Source organism: Cetorhinus maximus, chromosome 14 (genome assembly GCF_964194155.1).
Source record: "Cetorhinus maximus chromosome 14, sCetMax3.hap1.1, whole genome shotgun sequence".
NCBI lineage: Eukaryota > Metazoa > Chordata > Chondrichthyes > Lamniformes > Cetorhinidae > Cetorhinus > Cetorhinus maximus.
Window position 1 is genome coordinate 99251839 of NC_135892.1, and position 20222 is coordinate 99272060.

Consider the following 20222-nt stretch of genomic DNA (forward strand, 5'->3'; position numbering starts at 1 on the left):
ATAATTGTGCATGTCTCTGACTCCTGGTATGATGTTCCTTTTTTCCAGGTCTGTTTAAGCATTCTCAACACCTGGCATGGGAGACCAGAGGAGAAGTGGAATCCTCAAACATCTAGTTTTTTGCAAGTAAGCAGAAAGTACTTACTATTCATTTAAGGTGGAATGGTCTTAGAAAAGCAAAAAGGTCCTTCAATCTAATGATGAAGAGTCATATTGGACTCGAAACATTAACTCTTGTTTCTCTCTCCACAGATGCTGCCAGACCTGCTGAGTATTTCCAGCATTTTCTGTTTTTATTTCAGATTTCCAGCATCCACAATATTTTGCTTTTATTAAACCTTGATGTTGTTTATCTTGTTAACAACAGGTATTAAAATTTCAGGAAATGCAGAATTTGAAAACTTGTGTAATTTAAATTTTCTCAGTGTTGCCAAATGTTATGTGCCCGAGGCAAATTGAAAGGATACCAGGTGCATTGTCCCTGCAGAGGTGCACGGAACTAAAATTGGAGAGATAAATTATGTGGGTTGGTACAAGAGGTATCATTTTTTAAAATCTAAGAATTTATGTCTCACTCTTTTCTACTTAAAAAGTAAAATGCAAAAACAAAGGATCTTGGTACTTACATGATTTCAATCCTGGAATTGGCGAGGATATTTTTTCCGCAATGCATTGGACACTAGCATATCTCATGAGCCAAATCTGGAACTAATTCAATTAATTTGCAGCATGTAGCTAATGCTGTTATCAGATTTGGTCTCCAACTCAGAACAAAAGCTTAGGGTGTTTAAAGTGCTGCCCCTACTTTTGACACTCTGCAGGAAATACTTCACAGCTTTTTCATGCTGTATGACATTTGACCTTGAAAGAGTTAGGTCAAGAACTATGATAGTTTTGCTAGTTTTGTGATGATTAGGAAGAGCTGTCACTTTCTAATCCCTGGAAGTCAATGGCAGCCCATTGTTGAAAGAAGGTAATTGAATATCAATAAAAGGTGACTGAAAATAATTCGGGACTACCCATGAAACTGAGCGGATAAACAGAGTAGCAGAACCCAAAGAAAAGAACTCTAAAACTTGTTGGATCCACAAACTGGCCTTCACACAGATTTGCATTGAATGTTGATTATAAATTACTGTCAGCCTTTGACCTATAGTTATACCCAAAAAGAAAACTGATTTCAGATGAGCATCTGGGTCTTATTCACATTGCAAAAATAGGGGATTTGTATGTGTCCTTTGGCCTCCAGTACAGTTTTCTAATTCTGCCAACTTGTAGCCAATGGAAAATCTTGATACTAGGTGCAGAAGCCTTGTTATTTTCTTTTTCCTGGGATCTAAGTAACACTGGTCACCCTTCATTTACTACCAGTATGATATTTAACCTTGTCAAGAACTATGATACAGTCTGCTAGTTTTATAATAACTAGAAGGAGCTGCAGCTTTCTTGTCTAATGAACCTAATTGAATTTTTGAGGAAGTAACTAAAGCAGTAGACAAGGGAATGTTTGTTGGTGTAGTCTGTGGACTCCAGAAGGCATTCGATAAAGTTCCACATAAGAGACTTAGTTAAAATTAAAGTTCATGGAATTGAAGGCAAATAATTAACCTGGTTAGGACTCAGCAGGTCTAACAGCATCTGTGGAGAGAAAGATAGAGTTAACGTTTGGAGTCTGTAGTACTCCTTCAGAGCTAAAGAAGCTCTGAAGAAGAGTCATACAGACTCGAAACATTAACTCTGTCTTTCTCTTCACAGACGTTGTTAGACCTGCTGAGTTTTTCCAGCACTTTTTATTTTTGTTTAAGATTTCCAGCATCTGCAGTAATTTACCTTTAACTTGGTTAGGCAGTAATGGGTAGGGGGAATGGGTATTTACTCGAATTAGAAGGAAGAGACGAGTGCCCCATGTGAATCTGTTGGGGCCTCAACTATTCGCTGTATTTATTAATGACTTGGATAACAATAGAGGACTGTAAATCAGGGCATGCTGGAAATCTGAAAAAAAACCAGAACATTCTGGAAACACTCAGCACATCTGGCAGCTTCAGTGAAGAAAGAAACAGAGCTAATGTTTCAGGTTGTGACCTTTCATCAGAAAGACTGATGCTATTGAAAGCATCTGGGAGTGTAAGATTACAAAGGCAGATTGACAGACTAAGTGAGGGGGCGAAACTGTGACAGACAGAGTTCAACACAGATAAATGTGAGGCAATTCCTTTTGGACCAGCAGGGATAGTTCTGGGCATTATTTAAATAGTGAAAAGCTAGGAACAGTGGAAGTCTGGAGAGATTTAGGGATTCATGTACACAGAACACTGAAAGTCGCCATAGTCCCAGAGGACCATAGGCTGCTCTCATTAGAGAGAGACGACTGGTGGTGAGTTTAACCTGAGGGTGGTCACACCTCAGGTGAAGAGTGAAGCTGAGAAGGTGGGGCATTCATAGATGACTTCAGCTGGTATGGGAATTGAACCCGCGCTGTTGGCGTCACTCTGCATCACAAACCAGCCTTCCAGCCAACTGAGCTAATCGACCCCCACAGAACACTAAAATGTAGTAGTTAGGTACAAAAAATGTTTTTAAAAAACAAATGGGATGTTAGCCTTTGTAACTAGAGGGTTAATATATAAGGGGAAGTAGGTTTTGCTCCAGCCGTATAAAGCCCTTGTTCGACTACATCCGGAGTACTGTGGACATGACATCTAAGAAGGGATACACTGTCCTTGTAAGGAGTGTGGTGCTGATGTACTGGAATGTTACCAGGGCCCCAAAGGTTAAGTTGAGGAGAGATTACATAAACCAGGCATGTATTCTCTGGAACATAGAAGGTTAAGGTGTGATTTGATTGAGGTTTTTTAGGATTTTAAAAGGAACTTAAGGTAGATAGAAATTTTTTCTGCTGCTAGGGAAAGCTAGGACAAGGGGACATAACCTGAAAATCAGCACCAGCCCATTCAGAGGAAAAATTCGGAAACACTTCTTCACGCAGCACAAACATTTGTTGAAGGGTCAGTCACGAGGGGACATAAGTTCAAGGTGAGGGGCAGGAGGTTTAGGGGGGATGTGAGGAAAAACATTTTTACCCAGAGGGCGGGGACGGCCTAGAATGCGCTGCCTGGGAGGTTGGTGGAGGCGGGTTGCCTCACACCCTTTAAAAAGTACCTGGATGAGCACTTGGCACATCATAACATTCAAGGGTATGGGCCAAGTGCTGGTAAATGGGATTAGGTAGGTAGGTCAGGAGTTTTTCATGTGTCGGTGCAGACTCGATGGGCCGAAGGGCCTCTTCTGCACTGAGATATTCTGTGATCCATTTTATAGTCACTGTTGTGATATAAAAGTTAAGGAGATTGCCTTTGTAGTACATTAACTGCACAATTGTTTTATTTTGCAGTGTAATCACAAGCTTTTCTTTTCAATTCCAACAAGTGTTTGTTAAAACAGATTGGGGAAGTTCTGTGACTGACCCATCTTGCTGACACCAATATTATGGAAGGTCAAGAGTGCTAAAAAGCACTACTTCACAATGAAGTAGATTATTTGTAGGGATCCAAGAATAAGCAATATAATCTTTTTTCAAAATTTAAATGTTTCAGACAGCTGTTTTAATTGTGTCGATTATGGTAGGTTGGATAAATAGAAGTCGTAGTGTGCGTACAGAAGATGGACAATTGCTTAGCTTGTAAATATGGAAGTCAGTCATCTGGTCAATAAGTATTCACCAAACAGTTTTCAACTACAGTTATTCACATTACTATCTGTTTATACAAAGCAGTCGATAGAAAAGGTTTTTAAATTCTCATCATTTGTCACTCATCAAGTTTTAAATGAAGGTTATGAGCAAAGTTGTGTGGTGGCTATGGTTTGAGGCCAGCAAACCTGATGTCAATATTTTGCATCTCGGAAAGTTCTGAAATTGAATTGACACCTGGCAGTTTATGGGCCAGTACCATGAAAATAGTCATGGAAGTCACTGGTTTACTGGTGTCCTTCAAAACCCCACTTCTCAGTCTGACCTATGAAAGCCCAGTCCCACACTACATGGCTGAATCTTAATAAAGGAAAATCTCTGTCATCCAGCATGCTCCAAGAATGGGAGGTGCCAGTTAATATGTCAGTTAACTGAGATGTAAGATGAGTCCTGCATCTTCATCCAATGAGAGAGCTCCAGGATCATCGCGCCGGTATTGAGGTCTCTCGAGTGGCGCTGAGAGGAGATGGTGCTGCAGAGTAGTAGGAGGCTCAGACCAGAGCGAGGGCAGGCCATCAATAACAACTGGTGGTGAGCTTATCATCTCCAGTCAAAAAACTGATCCAACAGACGCAGACCTAGAATTTTGGTTAATAGAGAATTCCAGTTGGTAGAGTGCCGGATAACAGAAATTTAACTGTACTCTCTGGAGTGACCTAGTAAGCCACTCCGTTGTAAACAGTTGCCACAAAGTTCAATCAATAATCAGACAGATCTTGCCAAAATTTCAGGCCAATAATTTCAGTTCAATGAGTCAGGCAAGGCTCTGTTCAACACCTAGGGACTGGTGGTCAAGTAGGGAGAGCTGTCCCACAGAACTGTCAAAAAAATCAGCAGGTATTGTTATCCTTACCAAATGAAATCTACAGGTCAATAATCCCGGACCCTCCCAACACCGTCACTAGATACACGCCGCGGCAGGACTGTAAAATCCTGACCCTCATCATGGCAATTTTCATAAACTGACAAAAATGCTAAAATTGAAGATTTTTTTCTCTTTACATACAGCCAAGTTGGTTCTTGCCTAAACCCAACCCTCAACCCAGTAATGAAAATGTGAAATGTCTGCTTTTTTTTCTTTTACAGGTGCTAGTGTCAATCCAGTCTTTGATACTGGTAGCAGAGCCTTATTTTAATGAACCTGGCTACGAGAGGTCAAGGGGAACACCCAGTGGCACTCAGAGTTCCAGAGAGTATGATGGAAATATAAGACAAGCAACCGTAAAGTGGGCCATGCTTGAACAAATAAGAAATCCCTCGCCATGTTTTAAAGAGGTACGTTTCATTTAAACTTTGTGAGCAGGCAATGATCTACACTTGGTGTTCGAAATTATAAATGTTGAAAAATCCAGTAGAATATTTTTTCTATCTTGGGAGCTTCCCTGTGTAATGTGCTGTTTTGTTCCAAAAACCATTTGTTTCTCAAGCGGATGGCACTGTACCAAAGCTATCTATCATACCATAATTGAAAAGAATGAGGAGAGGGGGGGCATGTTACAAATTTAGTTAATGTTCTTTCTGCAAAGTGAATCATAATTTTTCTTTAAGTCATCACCACCCTGTTAATCTGTTCAGAGCCTTTCCGTCATTGAGATTTGCTGTAGCATTTCTGCAAAGTACTTAGAATCATAGAAGGATACAACAGTGTTTTAGACAGAAGGGGGATTAAGTTTAAACAGCCCTGATTTCTCCTCTCACCACCTATCCTGTAAACAAAAAGGTGTTTTGATTTTTGATTTCCCTTTTGATAAGCGGTGGCATATTTTCCCCAACCCCTCAGTTCTGGTGTGATCCAGTTTCTATTAACAACTCCACAGCAAATTCGAGACAGGGTAAAATCAGAGGGTTAGTTTATTTTACAGACACACAAAATACAAGACTACATAGTCGCTACATAGCCGCCAGTACATTCATATAATAAAAGATGGATAAGAAAAAGAAAGAGATATAGGGCAAAGACCACAGAGGATAAGAATAATTGTTTCACGTGAGTCCAGAGTCCAAAATCAAAAGTTCAATGGTGTATTCTTTCACAGAGCTGGCAAGCTGATGACTGATGCTGGATAATTCACTTTTCCAGTAGAGTCGATTTCAAAGATGGGCTAGGCATGTAGAGGTAAATTAGCCTTGTTGGCGCTGGTACAGAAGTTCAGAAATTCCAGTGGAAACAGTGTAGATGGGGGCCAGGGTATTCACCTGGACCAAGCTCTTGTTCTGAGCTGCTGCTTTGTTGGTGGAAGATGGAGCTTTGTGGCTCCACAATGCAAGGTAACTGGTTCTCCCAGCTCGGGGTCATGTGATATGGCTCCCAGTTTCCACTTTGGTTTGGACAAAGAATGTCTAGATTGTCTAGATTCCCTTTGTCTAGATTCATGAGATGATTAATGTTTCAGCCATTAATAAGTTCAAAAAGAGGTTTCAGTGTCCTTTGTCCACGTGGGCTGATTGACCAGGGCCTGGACTTAGAAATGTAAACAGCCTTTGTATTATTTTTTGGGATTTTATCTCTGCGGTCACAGGGGCATTAGAGCCCCTTTAGAGATAACGAGGTAGCGACTGTTCTGAATGCCAGGAAGTTCTTTTTGTTTGAGCCATAGCCAGCCTTGGCTTTGGTCATTTTAAAGACTTTGTCCAGCTTTAAAAAAAATATATATAAATTAAGCAGGATGATATTTATATGTTTTATTGAGTAAGACTTTGGCTCCTAGACAACAGAAAGGAGGACATTTGGCCATTGTGTCCTTGCCGGCTCTTTGAAAAAGCAATCAAATTAGATCCACTCCCCTGCTTTCTCCTTTATAGTTCTGCAGAGTTTTTCCACTTCAAGTATTTTGCCAATTCTTTATCCAAAATTACAATTGAATCTTCTTCTACTATCTTTCTCAGAGAGTATTTTCCAGATCACAGCAACTTGCTACATCATTTTTTAATGTCATTTCTGGTTCTTTTGTCAGTTACCTTAAATCTGTACTTTATGATTATCAATCTTTCTGCCACTTTTCTCCTTATATCAATCATGATTTTTAACGTCTCTATAAAATGTCCCCCTTGACCTTCTCTGCTCTAAAGAGAACAGCCTCAGTTTCTTTAGTCTCATCGTGAAACTGAAGTCTTTTCAACCCTGGTACCATTTCAGTAAATCTCTTTTGTACCTTGGCAATGCTTTGATGATATCCTTCTTAAAATGTGGTTCATAGAATTGGACATAGAAATCCAGCTGGGGCCTTACAAATGTTTTATAAAGTTTTAACATAACTTCCTTGCTTTTGTACTCTATGCCTCTATGTATAAAATTAAGGATACCGTTTGCCTTTTTAACAGTCTTCTCAATTTTGTCTGCCACCTTAAAGGTACATACACCCCCAGGTGTCTCTGTTCTTGCACCGCCCCCTCTCCCCACCTTTAAAATGTACTGTTTAGTTTATCTCACCAGTTCTCAATCATCCTACTAAAATGTATCACTTCACACTTCTCGGCATTTAAATTTCATTTAAATGAAATTCCATTTCACCAGTCTATGTCCCCCTGATGTCAGTTACTTTCCTCCTAACTGGAATCTGATTGCACTTCAAGATATTGGTCCTGGAATCTGTTTGGAGATTCAGAATCCAGTGCTAGGGCTTGAGAGCACAGCACATTGTGTCTTTTCTTTTGAGCTGCAAAAACCTGTACTCGACTACTGTCTCAGAAACTACGCACACACACTCATTTGTCTAAACTCAAAGTTCATACTTTTAATGTGAGAAAGGTATCAGTTTAATTTAGCTTCATCCATTCTCCACTGTCATAATAGCAATTGCAGCAGTTCAAATGACTTAAAAGGAGCTTAGAAGTAGAGAAGTTATTTAGGTTGTAAGCTGGTCTTTTGTGCAGTCAACATTTGGTAGTGGTTTCCAAGGTTTCTTCCAGACTCTGAGCATCTCGTTTGAGGTCTTCAATGCATCAGAAATCATGGTAAAAGTTACTGTGTTATGTGATATTCTTCTGATTAACCACGTATCTAAAAGCTTTTTTGTTGTGCTAATATGATTTTCGTCCTCTTAGTTGCTTCCCTTCTGCCTATTCTGGATAAAATTAAAAGAAAGCAGACTGACCATTGTAAAAGATAGTGCTGCTTTAATGGTGTGGGAGTTTAAGTTCAAAGAGAAGGTGGTGTTATCAAGGAAAGTTGGATTTAAAATATTTCCTGTGGTGTTTCTTTTTGATTGTTGAACAATCCTGATCAAGAGATTTTGACCTCAAAAGGCTCATTGATTTGCTCCAGCATTGAGTTACAGTTGATGTTCTTGAGCTGCATTACTTCAGTTGATTTGGTTCCAGCCTCAGGCCATTCCATTTTTAAACTCCTAACCTTCATGTATCTTCTATAACACACATTTGTAGACAGCTGTCCATAAAATTAGATCAGGAGAAATTCTGTACGCATGATTACTATTGCAGACTGTGTTTTTTTCAAAATACAGCACAGGGTAACCTCTTGTTTTCCAGCAGCGATACCCAGGGTGCAATTTAATCCAGCCTGGCGGGGCAGGAAACATGGCAACCAGGCCCACATAATTGCAGGAGAGGCTACAAGTCAGTCTCCCAGCAGTGGGAAAGCCTCTCCCAACTAAGTTGGAGGTGGAAACAGGCCAATGTGGGAAACTTGCCCGCTGATAGCAGGATTTCAGTTAGGTTCATTAATCAATTATCCCTGAACCAGCTGGAAATTAATGGTGCCTCAGATTAAATGCAAGTGGCTTGGATTTCCTATGCCTCCCAAAGGCTGGCAGGGGTGTGGGGGAAGATGGGGAAGGCTGCCTTGAGGTGGGGGGAGGGGAGTGAGATGGGGAAGATGGGGGACATCCCACTTTCAAAGGTATTTCGAGGGACCTGACATTGGGAAGTGGAGGTGGCCGAAAAGATGTTCTGCCTACCATACGGTTGAGCAATGTTGTGTATGAATTTCAGTGCCTGAGCAATGCCAGGTACGTAGTCTTACGTCCCAGTGATTGGCTGATTGAATCAAACAGCATGTTCCTTTGGTTGTTTGTAATAGGCAGAGTATAGACCATACTCAACCAGCCCGCACTTGTAAAACCTAAAACAAAACGTTTACTGTTAAATGTGATTCCGTGATTGAGCAGCACTTGCTGAACAATCCTGAGTGAGCTAATAGATACACTAACGACTATTTTAAGATAATCAGTCGAGCTTGTAGCGTGGCCCATTTACGTTTGTTAGAAGTGACAAACATTGATATATAGGGACCCGTTCTCTGCAAACAAAAGGACTATGTTCAAGCCTTGCGCCTTTTGTGAATTACCCGGGAGTTTGGGGAGTCCAATTCCCCATTGCTTTCTCCATTGCAATGCCCCGGCAAATCAGAGTCGATTTACCAACCAAACTGCACCCTTTTCTCCTGTAGTATAAATTGTTGAGATTGTTTAACGTTTGGCATTCTTGAGTTTGTTCTGATGAATGCAAGACGAACAGCTTCAGTGACATGCCACTCTCTTCAGCAATATTATGAACAATTATACATTCCAAAAGGCCACCTACAATTTTCATGTGCTTTTCAGGATAGATGGTTTAGACATTAATCCTATTAAAATGGATCTGCTTGAATTCCTGTTTATAAGGGCATGTCAAGTGATGAAATTAACAGAAATTTGGTGATGGGCGAGTGCTGAATATTTTTGGGCATTGAGACTGAACTAGATAAATTTCCACAAAATCTAGAGTAATGGTATTAAAGCATTGGCATACATTGCCACATTATCAGTCGTCATGTTAAAGATAAAATTTTACACTTTATAAAAGGCTAGTTTAAACGAAATTAATTATAATACATATAAATGTAATTAATTTGTTATGCCTGTATATCATCGATGCAACCGTTTATATTGTTGAAGACTGGATTTTTGCCTAATAAAGCTTAGATAATACGGGAAGACTTGAGCTAGCTTGCTCAATGTATTCTAAATCTGAGCTTGGTTTACAACAAAATTGTTGTGTTGATTATGTTCAATATATTTTTAGGAAAATTGACTGACCAACTTATAGCAAATAAGCAGGACATTTGAATATTTAAATAAATTATTTTTGAATTGATAGTTCAGGTTTAAATTAAAGATGAAGTGAAATTGTTTATTGTACCACAGATATGTGGCTCAAGATGGTTGCTAGGTTACTATGATTCTTGCATCATAAAAGAGCAAAAGGGGAAGAGAATTCTACGACTGAGATATTGTCACACATGCTATTGTACCAAAGTGATGAATCTGTGGGTGTATGCTGAACAGTGCTCACAAAGTTACAAATCATCTGATCAAAAGCTTTAAGGAGATAATGGCAAGAAAGGCCATTTATGTATCAGGTGCTCTCAATTTTCCTTTACAATTTTAATTTTAATTTTGGTGACTCGTTTGCTACTAGAAGTTAGGTACATTTTTGACGGATTTTTTTCTTTCTTTCTTAACTTGCTTAGCTTAAGTGATGGTAGATCGTAGTCTGATCCAAGAATAGAAAATTGTACAAAAGTAAATCTACAGAACTATACTTAAGATTTAAAGTGTTTACATAAATAAATATCCGCAGCTCTGGTCAAAAATAATTTTAATTAATCTTAGAGAATGCTCTATGTTCCTTTTCCCATCTTACCCTACTGCTTCTCCACACTGCCCCCATCACACGTATATCTTAATCCCATCTGTATGCGTCTAGTAAATTTTCTTAATGTTCCCTCATCTCCTGAAGATACTGACTTTTTATGGCTTGCTAGTGTACTATTGTATGAATATAGGCAGTGCAATGGTGATTCTTCCAAGTGAACATTTTGTTCCAAATGTAAACATGAACATGGGAGCATAGGACTTAGTAGCAGGAATAGCCCATTTGGCCCTTTGAGTCTACTCCACCATTCGATAAGATCATGGTTGATCAGGTTGTGGTCTCAACTCCACTTCCCTGTCTGCCTCCCATAACCCTTGGCTCCATTGTCTATATAAAAAAAAACTAACTCGGCCTTGAATAAATTCAATGACTCAGCCTCTTGTAGAAGAGAATTCCACAGACTAACAGCCTTCTGAGAGAAAATAATTTCTCCTCATCTCCATCTTAAAAGGGAGACCTCTTTATTTTTAAACTGTCTCTCCTAGTTCTGGTCTCCCCCACAAGAGGAAACATCGTCCTGGTATCCACTCCATCGGGTTCCCTCAGGATCTTACATGCTTCAAGAAGATCACTCCAGTTTGTATAGACCCAGCCTGTTCAACCTTTCTTCATAAAATAAGCCCTTCATCCCAGAACAATAAATACCAGCATGTGTATTCAAGTACAATGGGCACCATACCCAATTCTGTTTTCAGCCAGTGCCCATAAGCATGCAGATTCCCAACAAGTTTTCTTGATAGTGAGCAAAGATGGGAGCTTTTGCTGATCTCTTTCCTCAGTGCCTCAAATGCTGCTGATGCTCAGATCAGTTTCATGCAGACTGAGTAAGGGAGAAAAGCAGCTTGTTTTTCAAGAGCACTTAAATAATTCAAGCTGCCAAATATAACGGCTTTAAAATGGGCTCTGCTTCCAGCTGCAGATAGTTAATTAGGTAATGGGCTTAAACAGGTTTTCAGAAGCTAGATTCAGGCAGCGTAAAAGCAGGTCATCTACAGTGCTGCCTTGGGTTGCATTAGAGTGCTTAAGTTGGAGTTTGGTGAGAGAGGTAGTTCAGTGAAGAGGGAAGGAGGGATCCTTTCATTTTCTACCTTTTCCTCAGTAAGAGTGGGGGCCTTGGTAAGTGGAACCAGCTGAGTATTTCTAGAGTCATCTAGAAACACCTATGTGCCTGGCTTCATTCAAGGATCATTGATCCATCACATGCTGAAACTGAACACCTACCCCAACCTAAACCACTGAGCATTGTTTTCCATTATTTTGTATCATAGAGAAAATTCACCTGCCTTATGCTTTCACCATGAGCACAACATAAACTTGCTATATTTAGGTTACAGCTTTGACTTTGTAACGCCTTCCCACAATGGGGAGAGGGAACTACCCTCAGTGGCTTAGAGAATAGTGACAAGATTGTCCATTATTGTGTGAAAGATTAACTAACAGTACCTTCCAATGCATTACCAAAAGCTTTGTGGCTTATATTGGAGGATGACTGTTGTTCTAAGAAATTTTTGTGGTTATGTAGTTTTCGAACCTTGTACTGAAGGTTCCAGCTGAGCAACTCAAAAGATATCTGTGGTGCTTTCTCTTTTAAGTTATTCATATTTTAAAACTCCTCTTTCTTATCATCATCTTATGTTTGCTTGTGTGTGAAGCTGTGACAATTTCCTGGATTTGAACCTGTGAATAACCTATACTTCTGCATTAACCCTAAAGAGAGTTTGCTGTGAATCACTGTAAAAGTTGACTTCACAAACGGAGGGTTTGGGGAAACACACCATAGCCTATTTCAAAATTTAAAACCCCTCTGCTTACAGACAGGCGGCAAGAAAATAAATGAGTTCAGATTTACCTCTTTTCCCCTGTCCGTAACAGTGCCTTCAACCAATCTTGAGAGTAATTAGAATCAGAGCCCTGATTGGGCACATCAGATGTCAGGAAATGGATAGAATGGAAGGATGCAGGTTTTATTATAAACCCATTTGTTTTTAATCTGTCTGAATGTGGCCAAACTGTTCTTGCCAAGTAGCATTCATATTATTGTGAAATTGAGGTAATATGACATTGAGAAAGGAAATGTAGCTCAAGATTTGAGACTGGCATTAAAGGTCAGGTTAATGAGAATTGTGTACAAATCGAACATCATTTCTGTACTGGTATAAGCATTGTAGATGTAGAATACAATGCAATTTGTGCTAATGTACAATAGAAATAACTAGAATGAAACAACTCAACGTGATCTGTATTATTGAGGGGCTTGGTGTAAAAATAATGTGAGCAAATGTAATGTGATTTTATTTGGGTCGTCATTCAGGATGAAAACTGGTGACATTGCTCTCATAAGCTCAAATTGAACTTACCTGAGTATTTCAAATTCCATTAAACCTGCCTACAATTAATTATATATATATATTTTTAAATCTCTCTGGCAGCTCTCAGTCTGACCCTCAAGCTAGTCACTGGAATAGACTGAAGAGCAGTTGGTGCTGACTTGCATTTTAACTGCCCTGTCCATCCTGTGGTGAAGGGAGGAGGGGGGAGTGTTTGGGTGCGTATCTCACCTTCACTCCCTCTGTGCGTGTATGATGAAGACTAGATTATGTGGAGCTGGGGTTTGGGACAGGTATACACAGTAGCGCTATGAGTCATGGATCAACATTCATAAGGACCTACTCATTAATTTCAGTGGATTGGATGAGCCTCCTGAACATGGCAGTGTTGAGCCCTGATCGAAGTAAATATCAATCTATTTGTTAAATTGTCCTTTATTACAGTAGTGAACAGATAAATATGGGATTATTTTGTGTGTTTTGGGCACTCCAAGGACATTTTATGGAATGTAAGCTTTATAGGTACCTGTGAATTTAGTTCAGTTAAATTGGCTTTACTATTTTGAGCTAGCTATGGTGGAGTATTAGTATTATTTTAAGATTCAGTTTTCAGGATGGATAAACATTCAAGAAGAGCCATATTTCTGATCCCCAATAACAATCTATATTATTAAGTAATATACATAAAAAACAGTTTAGTAATAAGGCAGTGGTTTAGCAATGCTGCATATGTAGAAAATTTAATGTTTACTTTTTACCCTTGCCGTATCTGGGAAGGGTCTGAGTTAGACCAACAAAAGGTGAAGATTTGAATAATACTAAAATGCACAGTGACATTGGACAGATAGTATTGTATTATAGTGCAGCCAAAGATGTGCAATTTAAACAGAAAAACATGCAAAAGATTCTGTGAAAACAAGCCTAACCCTGGCCTGGGAATCCTTGACTCCCTAATTGTCAGCAGTGGCCTCCATTCATATATCCTGCTACTGAAGAATCTGATCCTGTAACCTACACCTCCTTGGAGTCCTCAGAACTGAAGTATGGAGATGTCATTGATGTGAATAGGCAAAAAAACAGATAGATATGAGTCTTTTTCCTAGCCAAAGTAGGAGGCTGGTTTAGAAGAATTTGAGGCAACATTAAAAAAAGAAAAGCAACAAAAATAGAAGATGCTTCCCAGGTGGGCAATGCAATGAGTTGGACATGACCTAAGTCTGGAAAATAGACCCTGCATGTTGAACAGCACAATACATGGTTGTGATAATGTGAATTAAGCATTTGTGTAATTTTCTGCGTATTTTTGAGGTTTGTGATGTTTTTAACAGGTGGGGCACATCCTTTGCCTTAGCAGCATGTGACGTGCAATTTACCTAGGTGTGATGTTTTACCTTTTCCTCTGAATCTCTTTGTCCTAGGTGAATTGCACCTTATTTTGTTGATTACATTTTCTTATAATGAAAGCTAAGTCAAAGAAGCATAAGAGGAAAGCTGATAAATAGCTGGGAGAAAAGCAAGCCAATAATCATTTGACAAAGCTCCTTTTCTTGAATTTCTTGCCGATATTACCATAAAATAGAAAAAACTGACTGCTATAAATGCACTCAAATGAAGAGCCCATCAATAACATAATGCAATAGTGGACCTTCTAATGCAAGCACCTTCTGGAAATGACTAAGTAAATAGAAAATAACTATCCCAACAAGTACACGGTGGTTAAATCAATAGGAAATTCTCAAACAATCTCTGCTATCTGTGATGAATCTATTTGAGGATGTGCCTTATTTGCCTCTATTGACGAGGTGCCTCTGGTTATATTATACTTAGCTATGTAAACTGCCAGTGCAAACAAGCTTCTTGAAGTGTGTGATGTTTTACCTTTTCCTCTGAATCTCTTTGTCCTAGGTCATACACAAACATTTTTACTTGAAGAGAGCTGAAGTTATGGCCCAGTGTGAAGAGTGGATTGCTGATATTCAACAGTATAGCAGTGACAAGCGGGTTGGCAGGACCATGTCTCATCACGCAGCTGCTTTGAAGGTAGGGCTAACTAAGCTGGTTATTTCTACAAAGAGATTTAGCAAAACCTTTCCTTACAGTTCACTGTAAAATGATTTTTTTTAAAAATCATTCTCGGTATTTGGGAGTCTTTGACCAGGTCAACATTTATTGCCATCCCTGATTACCCTTGAGTTGATGGTGGTCAGTCGTTGCCTTGAACGACTGTGGTCCATGTAGCATAGTTAAAATTACAGTGCTGTCTTGCTTGCCAAGCCTCCTTCAACAACACCTTTCAAACCCACAACTTCTACCACCTAGAAGGTCAAGGGCAGCAGAAGCATGGGAACACCACCTGCATGTTCCCCTCCAAGCCACATACCATCCTGACTTGAAACTATATGACTGATCTTTCACTGTGACCAAGTCAAAAACCTGGAACTCCCTTCCTAATAGCACTGTTAGTGTATCTACGCCAGATGGACTGCAGTGATTCAAGAAGGTGGCTCACCACCGCCTTCTCAAGGGCAGTTAGGAATGGGAAACAAATGCTGGCCTCGCCAGCAATGCTGACATCCCATGAAAGACCCAATAAAGAAGTCGTCAAAATAACCTTCTGAATCATTAGGGTAAAATCCAACCAATTTTTTTGCCGTAATTAGGATTCAGCTAATATCAAAACGCACTGTTACATAGGTAGAAGGGTAGCAGTTGAATCAATTTAATGTCTGAATACTCACAATCTTGGATATGAGAGTTTCTGTGTCTAGGTTGCTACAAGATAGCATGTCAGATGATCATAGTTATCAATTTATTTTGAATAAATATTTGATTGGCTGTAAAGCAGCTTTTAAAGGCCATGTTTCTAGTCAAAGGAAGATTAGCATTGTTGCCTCATGGCTATTTGATATAGAAATTGCATCCAACAGAAAATTGCTCAATTAATTTGTTGGAAAAACTAAAATGTGATACAATTAGCGTTTCACAAATATAGGTAAACTTCAGCAACATGTACCTGACAAACAGGTTGTATCAGCCCGTAGTGTCCTACAACAAATACATTTTTTAGCTACAATAAACATTTATGTAATAGCCAAAAATTTTGGAATTCTTTTAAGAGGAGAACATCTGGTATACACAATTACTGATGTGCTTTGGTGATAGAAATTTCTGTGGCTTCACTGAAATTAGAAATAACTGAAATGTGACAAAGTGGGCAGGAACAAAGGAAATGTAAACATTGTTTTATGAATCCTGAATATGTCTCACAATCATTTTTCCTGTGAGGAATAATTGGTATTTATATTTCCATTACCTTTCGTGATTTTTGTTGCTAATGACCGATCCTTTGCCTAATTTTATGGAACACAGGATTTCAAATGGCATTAAGATTTTAAGTCCAGTGAAAGCTGTAGTGTGTGTGTGTCCTATAAGATATCAAATCAAAGTAATGTAGTGAGACATTGTGATTACAAAGGACTTTTCAATGGCCCAGATCTTCTGTTCCCCAGAGAGTCGTATTCTGGAGGTACCCTGGAAGATGTGGTGGGGGGCCCCTCTGAAGTTCCCACACAAGGACTGCACGGGAATTGCCTGGGAATTTTCAACTTCTGTTGGACAATTACCCTGCACCTGGAGCTATCCAAAACTCTGATTTAAAGTCAGAGGGCACAATTTTCTCCCTGTTGGGTGGGTGGGCCGATCCCCGCCGGAGAAGCGGGCCGTGGCGCCATTTTACGTGGGCGGGCCAATTAAGGCCCGCCCAGCGTGACGTCCGGCAGGAAGCGCTATACGCTTCCTGTGCGAGCGGGGGCGGGGATTCCCCAAAAGCGAGAGTGCACTCTTTCACGCATGCGCACGAAAGAGCGCACATCACCCTGAGACTAAGTGCTGCCTCAGGGAGATCGCTGACGGTTTTAAAAATGTTAAAAATAGAAAATAAAAAATTACTTAACATGTCCCCCTCATGTGACATGTTCATAAATTACACTAAAACTTTATTAAACTTTTAAAATCCCTACAAGAAACCTCATCCCGCCGGTGGATGAGGTTTCATGTTTTCTCTATTGCCCCCCGGGGCTCCTGGCCTGCCCACCAACCTTAAAGTTGGACGGGCAGGTCCTTTAATTGTTTCAATGATCCTGTCAATGGCCTCAATTGGCCATTGACAGGTCGGCGGGCCCACAGTTGATTTTGCTGTGCCCCCGCCTTCCTGAAAATTTAAATGGGGCGGGGTGACATTGGGGGTTCCGCCCAACGTCATCCCGCGTCATTTTACTCGTCGGCGAGTGGACCCCATCCCCTGCTCGCCGACGGCAAAATTCAGCTCAGAGACTTTGGATGGTTCCAACTCTTAGGATAGTTACCCAGGAAATCCTGGGTAATTATACCACTTACCCCCCCGCCCCCCCCCCCCCATTCCACTGGACACCCCCCAACTAAGTCCCCGCCCCCCCCGACCACCTGACATTCCCCCCCTCCCCCCCCCACCTCAACTACTCCCCAAATCCCCCCCACCCCTGCAGATGACCACACTACCCTCCATAGCCCATGAATGCCCTCACACCCTGACTACCTGACCTCCCTTTTCCCCCCCCATCACCCCTTAGCTTACACACTTACCTACTCTCCTAGCTTGTCAAAGTGGCTGGGACATTTAAACTTACTGGTTTACAGCAGCTAGTGCCGTAAAAATGGGACATGGCTTTGTTCCCCCCGGTGCTTCTGTACTACATTGAAGGACTTCAGGAGCAGCTACGCTCCATGTTTCTCAGCAGGCCCGAGTCGGAGGTCCGGGCAAGAAATGTGGAGCTCCAGACTAACTTAGGAAAATAGGAGCGGTGATTGCCACTCCTCGGAAGATTTGTCCCATAATGAAAAGAGCCACTGTTCAATAGAGAATGAGTTTTTATTGCGAAATATGAAAATTTGGTTCCCCTGCAAAAAATCATCTTGCCTCTCGACACTCCTCCTGATGCTGCTGCATCATTCAGGTAGCGTCTGTGGGCAGCGGTCTGAAATCTCGTAGATCAGGAAGTCCTGCCTCTGGTTTGCAACCAAATACAGTCCCTGAAAGCGCTAGCAGCATCACCAAGTAAAACTGAGAATGATGACATGGGGAAATTAGGCATGATTTCCCATCAGCTGATAAGAGGGTGGGCGTAGGGAAGGAGATATTGAATATGTAATTCAAAATCAGCTGTTCAGTTGAATCAGCAGGTACTGATCTTACACGGCATCTGTCATGTAATGGTTCTAATTTCTCATGCAGTATGAGATTCAGCAATAAAAATGCAACACTGGAGATTAATTGTGGTATATAAGCTCCAACCTTATAGTTGGGGATGTGTGAAAAAACGTGTCAGGTGAACTGGGAGGAGGAGAAATCGGGTAAGTGTAACTACAACTGGGTAAGGATGGTGGAGAAAAAAGAGGTAAAGAGCAGAGTGGCAGCACGAACTGGGAGTGAGGGGGCTGGTGATGGAGAAAAGGAGTACCAGTGTGAACTGATAGGGTAGGGGGAAGAGGAGGATTGCCAACATGAATTGGGAAGGGAAGAGGGGATTGAATGATTTTTAAAGGAATTAAAGGATTAAAAAAGTAATTAACGAGCTGATTTAACAACAGTAGACTGCTGATATATATCCACAATAGAATACAATTTATCTGCAACTTTTGCCATAATAATCCACATCGTTCGTGTAGTCCTGATTCTGATCAATACCTATCTAAATTAAATAGCCTTCTGTTGCCTTCAAACAAAATGGGAAGGGGAATGGGCTGCATTTTTCACTCAGCCATCCTGATTTTATAAATATGGTTTCAGAAATTCTATTAATTATTTAGTTCGCTTTTATGAAAAGAATGGTTCAGAAAGAATATAACCAATTAAACATCCATCATATACTTTCTTTCACTACTAAGTGCTGTCTGATTATCTTTCAGCGCCATACTGCACAGCTACGTGAAGAGCTGATGAAGCTTCCCTGCCCTGAGGGCCTTGAGCCAGAGTGTGATGTGACAGTGGAGAAAAATGAAGAGGCTGCGACTGGTGAAACAGAACCTGTATCACAGGGCGAAGAAGAGGCCAGCAGCAGCAGAGATCACTCCCCTGGTGATGTCAAATTATGATCTGCATTGCGTGGACTTGAAAGACTCGAGGCTTTGAAGCACAAGCCAAACTTTGTCAATATTTGTATGTAAGAAGCTAATTATGTAATAGGTAATAAAATTGAACTATGCTATGCCCTTAAAGGTAAAACTGTTTAAATCAATATGATCTTTTATTTACCTGTAAAAGAGTGTAAACTTTTTTGTGCTTTTATTTTTCAATTGTGACATAACCACTACATGGTATGTTTGAAAAAAATTGTTCATGTATACACTGATGACAAACTGATAAATCACTGATATAAGGGAAATACATTAGAATGTTTACCGAATGTTAATTTTTCAGTTTTGACCATTAGAGGACAGTTGTAACCAGGAATATATTGTCATCCTTATAGATACTTCGCTTATTTAAAAATACAGATCTTAGGTTGATAGCCCCCTCATCTCCCTTCTCCATCTTTTCCCTCCAAAACAATGTTTGGCCATATTCATTGCTCATATTAAATTTCTACAAACTCCTGTAACTTCAATAAAAGATGAATGGACATTCGATACAGCTACGATTGATTACTGGACGTTAACAGTACTGTTAATTACTGAATTCATGAACGTTTTTATGATGAGTCTTAAATACATTTTTAATAAATATAACTTGCTTTGGTTCACATAAATGCATATTGGACTCTGGAGTTATGAAGCACTGCAAGAATCAAAATGTATTGCATTTTGCATATACAGCCTTACACGAACAATCTGGGGACAAACACAATATATTTGCTTTAGGTGTTTTGAGGTGATAGGCACGTTGTTGCTATTCTTCCATATTGTGGTAGGATGTAGGTAGAAGCCTGCAGTTTCACATGAAATTCAAATCTCAACCAAGCAATTGGAGATACCAATTTGTCACTGTTCAGAGAAACCGGACAGATTGTTCTGGGTCTATTTCCTGTCCATTTCCTTCTGGCTGACTTGAGACTTCCCCGGAGGTCTGAGACGCATTTTGTTCTAAAGTTGGTTGAATAGTGTGTTTTTCTTAGTGGTGTAAGAAAAACTATTGATGAAGTAGACCTGGTTTATGGGGCTATCTTTGATCACCTTGCAAAAAGAATGTCAGTTATTTGAATATAACTTGCCGATTAACAACAAGCTCTAATGTATTACAGTGAGTTCATTATTGTATTAGTACCAACCTAATGACTTCTCAGCAGCATTTTGCATACTGTCAATTTGTATCTTTTCACTTGTATAAATCAAGCATAAGACTATAATTATTCAGTGTTTATTCTAAAGTTTGTCAGGGTACATGAGCATCGAGCTGAGCAAGCAATTTGGATAAAAAGAGCCCACAAATGAATGGAGTGGTTGATCATCAACACTAT

General features: G+C 40.0%; 1 protein-coding gene across 4 annotated transcripts in view; it reads left to right on the forward strand.

The window, feature by feature from the left end:
• Positions 1-19518, forward strand: part of birc6 (baculoviral IAP repeat containing 6) — a 242055-nt gene extending 222537 nt beyond the window's left edge. For all 4 annotated transcript variants that reach the window (XM_078557316.1, XM_078557318.1, XM_078557319.1 and 1 more), the window contains 4 exons: positions 49-126; positions 4838-5026; positions 14638-14772; positions 18676-19518. In XM_078557316.1, coding sequence (XP_078413442.1) covers positions 49-126; positions 4838-5026; positions 14638-14772; positions 18676-18861 — 588 coding nt within the window. In that variant the 3' untranslated portion in view covers positions 18862-19518. The remainder of the gene's footprint in view (positions 1-48; positions 127-4837; positions 5027-14637; positions 14773-18675) is intronic.
• Positions 19519-20222: the final 704 nt, after the last annotated feature.